Source organism: Gracilinanus agilis, chromosome 1 (genome assembly GCF_016433145.1).
Source record: "Gracilinanus agilis isolate LMUSP501 chromosome 1, AgileGrace, whole genome shotgun sequence".
NCBI lineage: Eukaryota > Metazoa > Chordata > Mammalia > Didelphimorphia > Didelphidae > Gracilinanus > Gracilinanus agilis.
This window is the reverse complement of record NC_058130.1, coordinates 519174740-519187447: the sequence shown is the minus strand read 5'-3', so window position 1 is coordinate 519187447 and position 12708 is coordinate 519174740. Positions and strand designations below refer to the sequence as shown.

General features: G+C 34.6%; 1 protein-coding gene across 1 annotated transcript in view; it reads right to left on the bottom strand.

Moving 5' to 3' along the window:
• PXDNL (peroxidasin like) overlaps positions 1-12708 on the bottom strand; it is a 361514-nt gene that overhangs the window by 147821 nt on the left and 200985 nt on the right. The window contains exon 8 of the mRNA XM_044682749.1: positions 3204-3321. Within this exon, the coding sequence (XP_044538684.1) occupies positions 3204-3321 (118 nt within the window). The remainder of the gene's footprint in view (positions 1-3203; positions 3322-12708) is intronic.

Below are 12708 nucleotides of genomic sequence, written 5' to 3'. Positions count from 1 at the left end.
TTTGCTCATATGAAGCTTTCAATTTACGTAATCCTCTAGATGTGACTACAACTTCCTCATACTATACATTTGAACACAAATATTTGAAGCTAAGGATAGAAATAGAATTTATCCCTATTAAATTTCATTTTATTAGAACAGAATAATAAGTTTACTGAGATTTTTGTCATTGAAAATGTCAGTTGTTCCTGTTACTATAATTTATATAATCTATAAATTTGATGATCAGGCCATCGATGCAGTTATCTAAGTAACTTACAGAAATAAACAATCTGTGACCAAGGAGAGATTACTGGTGCATTCACCCCCTCCAAATTGAAAGCAATCTTTCAAAAACTACCCTCTGGATATAGCTATTCAACCAGACCTAATCCAAATGACTGTATGCTCATTGATCCCACAGCTCTACATCTTATCCAGAAAGATAACATGAGAGACTCAGACAAAATCTTTGCTGAAATGAATGTATAATATGTTTATAGCATTCATGAGCCTACCAATGTGGTAACCTCATCAAAAACCAATTTCATTTAGTCTACTTTTCCTGCCCTTTAATGAAGCCATGATGGCTTTTAGTGATTGCTCATCCTTGTCTAAATGCTCATGGATCAACCCTTTAATAAAAACCTCTAGAATTTTGTGGAAAATAAAAGCTAAATCAATTGAAGAATTAATCTGCAGATCCGTGCTATTGTCTTTTGTGAAAATCAGGACACAGATTGAGTAGAGGATCAAGAGATCATTTGGAGTTTGTTGGTTTATACCAAAGCATCAAGTCCTTTCCTCAATACATCTCATATATCTTCTTATGATTACCCAAAAGTTTCCTTGAGTTCACCCTGGGATGGTACCCACTGGCCAATTTAGCCCACAGAGTAATAATGTGTGATGTCTCACAGAAAAGTATAAGGAGATAAATGCCATAATATGAATAATGGCTTACACACGGTACCAAGAAATCAATGAAGCTGCTTCTTCAAAGAGAGTCACAGAATCACAGACTTGGAGTTGGAAGAGACGTAACAAGCCATGTCAACCAACCCACAGCTGGACAAGAATTTTTTTTTTCAGTATATCCAACAACTAGTATTTCCTTGAAGATATCTATGAAAGGGGAAGTGCTCTGTCAGGCCACTCATTCTAATTTTGGACAGTCCTAATTGTCGGGAAATTCTTGTTTAAATTAAGATGAAAATCTACTCCAATCCAACCTTGTACTTCCAGTCTTGATCTGGGATCTAGGAGAATGGATCAAATAAGCTGTGCAACTCTACATTAAAGCACTGGTTGGGAGGAGACAAGCACACATTTTAAGGACACGTGGGGGGCCAGGGACAGCGAAGCAAGAAGGAGAGAGGGGCTAAACAGAGAGGAGGAATATGGGGGTGGAAGAGGCATATGAGGGAACAGACCTGGACACAAATAGATGAGGACTGGCGGCACGATGGAGGCCAGGACAGACCCAAGATCCCTGAGCACAGACAGGTACAGGTGGGAGTGAGAGCAGAGCAGGGTGAAGCTCTCCTCTCTCTGGGCTGGAGGTCTCAGGCCAAGCTTCCTCATCCTGGTGCTGCTGCAGAGGGAGATGTCTTGTCCCTTCACTCACCCATTCTTCTGGTTCCACTTAGTTTTGTTTGTTTTTTGGTGAGGACAGGGGATGTTGGGAAGCCACAAAGTAGCGAGTCGAGGGACAGGAGCAAATAGAGGGTGTGCAGTACTACACACTAAATTAATGTAGGTGGATTTTTGGAATGTAGATTTCTTTCATTATTCTTTATATAAAGTCAAATTTACATAACAATTTACACAAAGTGAAAACTATATATAAATAGATAGGTATGTGTTTTTCTTTGTGTATATGTATTTGAGATTGGATCATATAATGGCAAGTGTAGTTTTAATATTCTAATACTGATATAGGGCATGACCATTTGAAAAATGTGTATTTTAATGTTTGCTAAGCACATTTATCACAATGCTGTAATGAAGATATGACAGTGATTAGAAATGACGAAATTCAAATATATATGTATACAAATATGTGCTTATAGGCATGTGTGTGTAAGAGTTAGTGAGATAAAGTGGAAAAATATTAGTTTTGGAATCAGACGACCTGTATTCAAATCCTAGCTCTGATGATGATTAGTTTAGTGTATTCATCCAAGTCATTTAATCTCTTTAAGTCACTGTTCAATCATCATAATAGTTACCATATTAAATCACAGTGTTGTGATGAAAGTGCTTTGCAAACATTAAAATACTAAACAAAGTAAATAATATGGTCATTTCCTTGTGTTAGTATTACAATAATTAAAGTACACCTGCTTTCAGGCATTATGTGACCCTATCTCAAATTTTTGCTTGCATGTAAAACCCAAGACAGAGGAAGATTAATTTCCTTCCTCCCCATCTAGCCAATTAAGTTAAAATTATTATGAATTACTTTACTCAATCCTTTTTTTTCTTCTAAGGATGCCGAAATAGTATTTTAACCAGTTCCTTAACTATATGTGTCCATCATTCTTTCCCAAAAATATTGCTATTGTTATTTAGTCATCTCAGTCACATCATAAAAGTTCCCTTTTGGGGTTTCCTTGGCAAAGAACCTGGAATGGTTTGCCATTTCCTTCTCTAGCTCATTGTACAGATGAGGAAACTGAGGCAGAGTGAAATGATTTGCTCAGGGTCACACAGTGAGTATCTCAGGCTAGATTTGAATTCACGTTTTCCTGACTCTAAATCTGGCAACCTATCCACTGTGCCACCTAGCTAGCTTGTCTCAAAATAAATGGCACTATAGATAGATTAGGCCAGTGATAGCAAACCTTTTAGAGGGGTGGTGATGTGAGAAATGTCCTCAGGTGTTTGTGGAGAGAGGGAAGGGAGCAGCCTGCCTCTGTCTCCTGGCTTTCTAATAAAGAACTCTGGTGAACTCTGTGCTGGGGCAACGGCACCTGTGCCCACATAGAGGGCTCTGAGTGCCCCCCCTCTGGCACATGTGCCATAGGTTTGCCACCACAGGCATAGCCCATCGAGAGAGGCAGAGATAAAAACCAAGCCTGTCAACAAGTCACTTAGATGCTTTTCCTTTACAACATCTTTACTTCTCCAGATCAGACAAAGATGGGCTTAAAGTTCTTCAGGCCAATGACATTTGAAATCAGGTCATTGCACATGCATAATAATATTCATACAGTATTTACTTGTTATGTAGCCAAATAATCTTAGGTTTGGGGTTTCCTTCTGCCCGACAGGTGAAGTAAACAGTGTTCCCTGAAGTGACATCCACATCTTGAGGCTCAAAGGTAATTCGAGGTCTCTCTGTAACAAAAGAATTAAGTTGATTTAGGAGAAGTCTTAAAAGATTAATATTTCACCATATGCCACAGAGGCTGCTGAAAAAGAACTAGAGGAAAATTTAGAGCTCTTTTGGTAAGTGAGGCTTATGTGAAAGCAAAGTTTACACAAGGTTTCATCAGCTAACAAGAAATTCATGAAACTATCACCCAATCCTTTCATCACCATTTTTACATACTTAAAGGCCTTTAGTCACTTCAGCTGTATTTTGTTTGGTAATTAGAAACATTTTTGCTTGCTTCAAGTATTTAACTGTTGAAAGATTCACACCCATGAAGAAATCTGCAGTGCGGCATTTTAAGTCAAGCTTTCTGAGTGCTCTAATTTCTAAAAGTTCGAAGTAACTGTATTTATGGGAAGGTTTGAATTTTATGGGTCAATTTTTCAAACCAAGTAGCTAAATTAAACTTACAGTTTTACATGCACTGTTCCTGGTCAATTAGCTTTCTAACCACCCAGTTTATGCATTTTACTTGGGGTTTCATAGGCTAATCCTTAAACCTGGGTGAACAAAAATGCTTACCAATGCAAGCTAATGTTCCCTTTCCAGAGACTAAAGTTTGAGTGCTAGCAGCATGAAAGCATTTTATATTTAATTGTAATAAAGCATGTTTAAGATTCTTCTGAAAAGACTCATATCCTAACCAATTAAATTTGGGAGAAGTCATTGTTCAGATAACCATATATTTTAAACAATAAATCTTATACTTTCTCTTTATACTTTGCAATTTCTCAAAACTCAAGTTATTATTAAAGCCTTCCTGGCATAAAGATCCTTCCATATTATGTGGCAACATCTGCCAAGAAATCAAGAGGAAAATTTGTAAAAATCTTTGTCAATCTGACTCCCTTCATCAGAACTCCAATTTATTAAATCATAAATTTAATTTGATTGCTTCGTTTAGAAAAAAAAAAGGAAAGAAGTTAGTCAACTGGGATTTATTCAGTTTCTACTTTTTGTTAGGTACCATGCTAAGCACTCAAGATACAAAGACAACAAAAGAAAAAAAAGAAAAAAATATCCCTACTCTCAGTATAATTCAATCAAATGGGGGAAACAACATTTAACAGATAATAATATAACAGCTTAAATAAATCCAAATTGGAAGGAAGGCACTAAGATTAAGGAGGAGGAGGAACACTTCTTATAGAAAATAAGACATTAATTGAGATTTGAAGGATATCAAGAAAGCCCGGAAATAGAAATGAGTCAGGAGAAAGTCACAAGCATGTAGGACAATAAAAATACTAGAAGATGGGAGATGGACATGTGAGAGAGACAGAAAAAATGCCAGTGGCATTGGATCAAAGAATACGGGGGGTTTGGAAGGTGGTGTAAAGTGTGAGAAGCATGGGAAAGTAGATATAAACCAGTTTATGGAGGATTTTAAAGGGCAAAAAGAGGATTTAATTTTGATCCTGATGATAATAGGGAACCCTGGCAGTCTATTGAATGGACCTGGAGGTGAGATATTTTCTTTAAAAAGATCAATCTGACAGCTGTGAGGATGATGAGCTAGAGTGGAGAGAGACTTGTGTCAGAAAGAATAACCCTCAGACAATAATGTAATGAAGTCCTGAACCAGAATGGAGGCAAGTCAGTGAAGAGAAGAGGTAGCATATGAAGAAAATGTAGATGCAGCACCAGAAAGACCATCTATCCCAAATCCTCATTTTAGAACTGAGGAAACTTACATCCAGGGAAATAAAGTGACTTTCTTAACATGTCAAATGCAAAATGCAACGTAAACAGGATTTGAATTCTACAGCTTATGCTCTTTCTGCTTTACCAAAGACTAAATCTTATCTATAAAATATGGCTTATGAAAGCAACACTACATACTTTATAGAGTATCACAGGAAATTATGTAGATGAAAATACTTTGAAGTTTAAAAACGTAAAGTATAAGCCATTTTTTTCTATTTACCATCATCACAGAATTTTTATTTAATTGATATGAATTTATGTCATTTATCATATTATCAATTTATAGAAACCAAAGATCATCTTATAAGATAAAAGATTTGTAATGGGAAAGGACATTAGATATAATTTTGTCTAACTCCCTCATTTTTCAGATAAAGGAAACTGAGACAGAAAAGTTAAATCACTTGCCCAGTCACACAGACAGAAAGAGGCAAGCTAGGATGTGAATCCAGGTTGTCTGACTTCAAAATTATCACTCTTTCCAGATTACCACATTTAAAAGAAATATACAGTACATCTTCACAAAGTTCAAAATAGTTTTAGAGTATATTTTTTCATGATATATTCCTTTTCATCTGATTTCATAGTTGGGTTTTGTTATGTCTACAGTTAAAGAAAAAAATTAGCTAATGTCCATAATAGGAAATGAATCCCTCTTCTCCTTAAGCCTTCTGTCATAAGGCTAATTAGTTGTGCTAATAATGACGATCTGAGTTGTCAAAAAATAATGTTATGGGTCATTTTCCTTTGCGTTGCAAATATAGCACATGTGAAATTTTTAAAATAATTATTGAAAAAACATCTATATTCCTATTTACTAATTAATAAAGTGATATTTCTTTCCTCAAGATTAGTTTTTAAAGTAATCTGCTACATAAAAATATTGCTTTAGAAATAGAACATTCTGGGGATTTGATTAATTTTTTTTTCAGATTACATGTCAATACAATTTTTAGTAATTGTTGGTTGACTTTTTCAATCCATGTCCCCTACCATTCCTCACCTTCTGCCTAAGACAGCAGGTAATGTGGTATAAATTGTACCTATGTTATCATACAATACATATTTCCATTTTCATCATGCTATGAAAGAAGGTACAAATCACTTCCACTAGAGAAAAATTTATGGAGGAAATAAATGCAGAATGGAATGCTTCCATCCACATTCAGACTCCATCAGTTCCTTCTATAACAATAGATGTCCTTTTATTGTCCTGAGTTCATTAAAGTTGTTCTGGATCCTTGCATTGCTGATTATAATGAAGTTATTCAGAGTTGATCATCATACTTAAAAGCCATTACTATGTAACAACATTTTCCTGGTCCTTCTCACTTCATTTTTTTAAACCCTTAACTTCTGTGTATTGGCTCCTTGGTGGAAGAGTGGTAAGGGTGGACAATGGGGGTCAAGTGATTTGCCCAGGGTCACACAGCTGGGAAGTGTCTGAGGTCAGATTTGAACCTAGGACCTCCCGTCCCTAGGCCTGACTCTCAATCCACTGAGCTACCCAGCTGCCCACCCTGCTCACTTCATTTTGCATCACTTTATATGACTTTCCAGAGGTTGTTTTTTTGTGATCATTTTGTTCATCATTTCTTACAGCACATTAATATTACATTACAATTATATACCACAAATTTGTTCAGTCATTTGCCAATTGATGGGCAACTTTTCAGTTTCCAGTTCTTCACCACCATGAAAAGATTAACTATAAATATTTTTGTACTAGTAAGTCCTTTTCCCCTATCTTTGATTTCTTTAAGATACAGACCTAGAAGTGCTATTGCTGGGTCAAAGGTATGCACAATTTTGATTGCCCTTTGGATATAGCTCTAGATTGCTCTCTGGAATGGATGCCTCATTTTGTAGTTCTGATTTTTCCACATACCCTCCAACATTTATCATTTTCCTTTTTTGGTCATATTAGCGAGTCTAATTGGTATAAGGTGGTACCTCAGTTGTTTTAATTTGTATTTCTCTGATTAAAAGTGATTTGGAGCATTCTTCCATATGATTAAAAGTAGTTTTCATTTCTTCTATTGAGAATTGCCCATTTATATCCTTTGACTATTTGTCAATTGGAGAATTCTTTGTATTTGTATAAATTTGACTTAGTTTTCTTTATTTTTACAAAATGAAGTCTATGTCAGAGACATTTGCTATAATTTTTTCCATATTATTGTTTCCCTTCTAATCTTGGTTGCTTTGGTTTTGTTTGTAAAAAAACCTTTTTTAATTTAATGTAGGCAAATATATCTATTTTATCTTTTATAATGTTCTCTATATCTTGTTTGGACATAAATTCTTCCCTTATCCATAGCTCTCACAAGTAAACTGTTCCATGTCCTCTAATTTTCTATGCTTTCATCCTTTATTTCTAAATCATGTATTTATTTAATCTTTACCTTGGTATATAGCTAAAGATGTGGACTGTGTCTAGTTCCTGCCATACTATTTTCCAGTTTTCTCAGTAGTTTTTGTGGAATTATGAGTTCTTCCAAGAACTTAGATCTTTAAGTAACTCTAGGTTACTATCATCATTTACTATTGTGTGTTGAATGCCTAAATTATTCCATTGCTCACTACTTCTTAGCCAGTATCAGATTATTTTGATGGTTGTTACTTTATAATGAGTTTGACATCCAGTACAACTAAGCCACCTTCCTTCATATTTTTTCTTTAATTCCATTCTTATTTTTGGCCTTTTGTACTTCCAGAAGAATTTTTAAATATTTTTCTGGCTCTTTGAATAAATTTTTGGATAGTTTGATATCAAACTGAAGAAGTCAATTATTTTAGATAGAATTGTCATTTTTATTATATTGCCTTAGCCTATCCATGAGCAATTAATGTTGTCCCATTGTTTAGAACTGATTTTAATTGTGTGAAAAGTGTTTGATAGCTGTGATTATATAGCTCCTGGGTTTGTCTTGGCAGGTAGATTCCCAGGTATTTTATATTGCCTACAGTTATTTTAAATGGGATTCATCTTTCCATCTCTTGCTGTTAGACTTTATTGGTGGTTTAGAGGAATGCTGATAATTTCTGTCAGTTAATTTTATATCTTGAAACTTTGCTAAAGTTTTCATTTTTGATAGATTTTTTTCAAGTACCCTTAAGGAATTTGTTAAATGTTTTTTTATTCAAGTTCATGAGTCACAACATCTACATGCCTCAATACTTTGAGGAATTGTGATTTCTCCAGGATAGCTACTCCCTCATTCAATGAAGATTCCAATGCTTCTGTGACTTAGTAGGTATTCTTACAGAGTTGGTACGACCAAAAAAATACATCATCTTGTGGCCAGCTTGGCCTCTGTAAACTTAGCTTTCTTAGTCCTCAGATACCAGATGTATAGGTTATGCTTAGGACTAAATATCAAGCCTTTTCATGATATGTAAAATGTGCAATTCATTATATGTATTCATGTTACATAAAATATGCCAAAATTTGCTCACCACTAGCCTACTTGGAATTTTAGATCCTAGGATCACCTCCATACCACTGTTAGGCATCAGAATATAATGAAAGACATTCATAGAGTACATGTAATTTCACTCTCTGTTGTGTGGCTGGTTTCTATGATTGACCTGTAATTAGCTATCATTATGATCCCTAAAACAAAGTGTATCATGCTAACTGATCAGTGATCACTCACTATTATAGCCAAGAAATAATGAAAATTTATTCATTCTCTATTAATTAATTTTCTCCTTTGATTATTAGCAATTTATCTTGTCTATGATTTGTATGAACATAGTGTTTGAATGTTATCACCACCATCTAACTGTGTATTCCGTGAAAGCAGAAAATGTCTTTTAACTCTCTTGTAACCTCAGCTCAGTACAGTGTCTGGCACAATAGATGCTTAATAAATATGCCTACTGCATACATATCATACTAGATAAAAAATTTTAAAAATAGAAAACATAATGCTTATCCCTGTAGAGTTTACAACATAGATGGAATAACAAAATAAATGTGGAAAAGCCATCTGGAGAGTATATCTAATATAACAACAATATAGTACAAACTATACTGAAGAACTGAGAAAAATCAGAGTAAGGTGATCAATTTATACCGGTTAGTCAAAGAAGGCTTCTTGGAGGAAAGGAGCCATGAATCAGGATTTAAAGGATGTGATGGCTATGAAATGGTAGGAAAGAGATAAGAACGTATTTTAGGTAAAGAAAAACTGTCTATGTTAAGACACATAAGCAGGAAAATATAAATTAAAGATTTAAGAATATCCCACTAGTAAGAGTAAAGGGGGTATGGCAGCAGGGATTACTAGTTGAGACTGTATAGGTAGGGTACAAAGTATGGCAGATAATGAACTGCTCTGAATTCTATTTGGAGTTTAGATGTGATCCAACAGGTAATAGCCACCATAAGTTTTGAAGGAAGATGATGACATTATATAAATCAGATTTGATAAGGAAAATGATGAATCATGTGGACATAGACCTTCTTCATTCATTAATTGCTTCTTATTAATTAAAAAAACAACATCTCAATTCATGGTAAAATCTTACATATTTTTATCTATTTATTTTTTAGAAAAGTTAACATGGTTACATGATTCATGCTCTTACTTTCCCCTTCACCCCCCAACTTCCCCTCCCCACCCATAGCCAGTGCGCATTTCCATTGAATTTAACATGTGTCATCTATCAAGACCTATTTCCAAATTGTTGATAGTTACATTGGTGTGGTAGTTTCGAGTCTACATCACCAATCATGTCCGCCTCAACCCATGTGTTCAAGCAGTTGTTTTTCTTCTGTTTCCAACTCCTGCAGTTCTTCCTCTGAATGTGGGTATCGTTCTTTTCCATAAAACCCTCAGAATTGTCCTGGGTCATTGTATTGCTGCTAGCACAGAAGTCCACAACATTCTATTTTGCCACAGTGTATTGGTCTCTGTGTACAATGTTCTTCTGGCTCTGCTCCTTTCACTCTGCATCAATTCCTGGAGTTCTTTCCAGTTCACATGGAATTCCTCCAATTTATTATCCCTTTGAGCACAATAATATTCCATCACCAACATATACCACAATTTGTTCAGCCATTCCCCAATTGGAGGGCATCCCCTCATTTTCCAGTTTTTTGCCACCACAAAAAGCACAGCTATAAATCTCCCTAATGAACATAGATGCAAAAATCATAAATAGAATACTAGCAAAGAGAATCCAGCAAGTGATCAAGAGGATTATCCATCATGATCAGGTGGGATTTATACCAGGAATGCAAGGATGGTTCAACATTAGGAAAACCATCCACATAATTGACCATATCAACAATCTAACAAACAAAAATCACATAATTCTCTCAATAGATGCTGAAAAACCCTTTGACAAAATACAGCACCCATTCCTATTGAAAACACTGGAAAGTATAGGAATAGAAGGATCTTTCCTAAAAATAATAAACAGTATATACCTAAAACCATCAACAAGCATCATATGCAATGGGGATAAATTAGAAGCCTTCCCAATAAGATCAGGAGTAAAACAAGGATGCCCATTGTCTCCTCTATTATTTAACATAGTACTAGAAACACTAGCAGTAGCAATTAGAGAAGAAAAAGAAATGGAAGGTATCAAAATAGGCAATGAGGAGACTAAGCTATCACTCTTTGCAGATGATATGATGGTCTACTTAAAAAATCATAGAGAATCAACTAAGAAGCTTGTAGAAATAATCAATAACTTTAGCAAAGTTGTAGGATACAAAGTAAATGCATATAAATCATCAGGATTTCTCTATATTTCCAACACATCCTAGCAGCAAGAGGTAGAAAGAGAAACACCATTTAAAATCACCCTAGATAACATAAAATACTTAGGAATCTATCTACCAAAACAAACACAGCAATTATACGAAAACAACTACAAAACACTTTCCAAACAATTAAAACTAGATCTAAACACTTGGAAAAACATTGATTGCTCATGGGTAGAATGAGCTAACATAATAAAAATGACCATTCTACCCAAATTAATTTACCTATTTAGCACCATACCTATTATACTACCAAAAAACTTTTTTACTGAATTAGAAAAAACTATAACAAAGTTCACTTGGAATAACAAAAGATCAAGAATATCAAGGGAAATGATGAAAAAAAATGTGAAGGAAGGTGGCCTAGCAGTACCAGATATTAAACTATACTATAAAGCAGCAGTCATCAAAACAATATGGTACTGGCTAAGAGACAGAGAGGAGGATCAGTGGAATAGACTTGGGGTAAGTGACATCAGCAAGACAGTGTATGATAAACCCAAAGAGCCCAACTTTTGGGACAGGAATCCACTATTTGACAAAAACTGCTGGGAAATTTGAAAAACAATATGGGAGAGATTAGGTTTAGATCAACATCTCACACCCTACACCAAGATAAATTCAGAATGGGTGAATGACTTGAATATAAAGAGGGAAACTATAAATAAGTTAAGCGAATACAGAATAGTATACTTGTCAGATCTCTGGGAAAGAAAAGATTTTTAAAACCAAGCAAGATTTAGAAAAAAATTACAAAATGCAAAATAAATGATTTTGATTACATCAAACTAAAAAGCTTTTGTACAAACAAAAACAATGCAGCCAAAATCAGAAGGGAAACAACAATTTGGAAAAAAAATCTTTATAAGTAAAAACTCTGACAGGGGTCCAATTACTCAAATATACAAGGAGTTAAAGCAATTGTATAAAAATTCAAGCCATTCTGCAATTGTTAAATGGGCAAAGGAAGTGAATAGGCAATTTTCAGGTAAAGAAATCAAAAGTATCAATAAGCACATGAGAAAGTGTTCTAAATCTCTAATAATTAGGGAAATACAAATCAAAACAACTCTGAGGTATCACCTCACACCTAGCAGATTGGCTAAAATGGCAGAAGGGTAGAGTAATGAATGTTGGAGGGGATGTGGCAAAATTGGGACATTAATGCATTGCTGGTGGAGTTGTGAACTGATCCAATCATTCTGGCTGGCAATTTGGAATCATGCTCAAAGGGCTATAAAAAAAATGCCTGCCCTTTGATCCAGCCATACCACTGTTGGGTTTGTACCCCAAAGAGATTATAGATAAACAGACTTGTACAAAAATCTTACATTTTTCTTGATAAATATATTGAAAACTGTCTATTTACAAGGTCAGTGTCCTTAGTGTTTAAAGATTTCCATTACCTCAAGAATTTACACCACATAGTTATTTAAATAATTTCATCTTTCACATTGACAAATTAAATTTCAGGACTTTGAAATTAGTGCAATGGTAATAATATAAAATGTTTGGTATACATATATTTTCTTAGTGCAGTCAAGACCCAAAACATAAACTCAATAACTAATACCAAATAGACATAAAATCATAATTTGACTTAAATAAACATTTATACTTTATAATTCAAAATCACTATTAATATAATTGCTTATCTTAATTGACAGTGTGGGAGAGTGGAAAGACCACTGGATTGTGGGCTAGAAGACCTCAGATCTGAGCTCACCTCTCCTACCTTGGCTAGATCACATTAACTTCCTAGAATGTGATTTCCTTATCTATAAAATAAGGGTGTTGGAAGAGATGTTTCTAAAGATTTTTCCTAGATTTTAAAATTTCTCTTTAAAGGAAAGAAAGCACA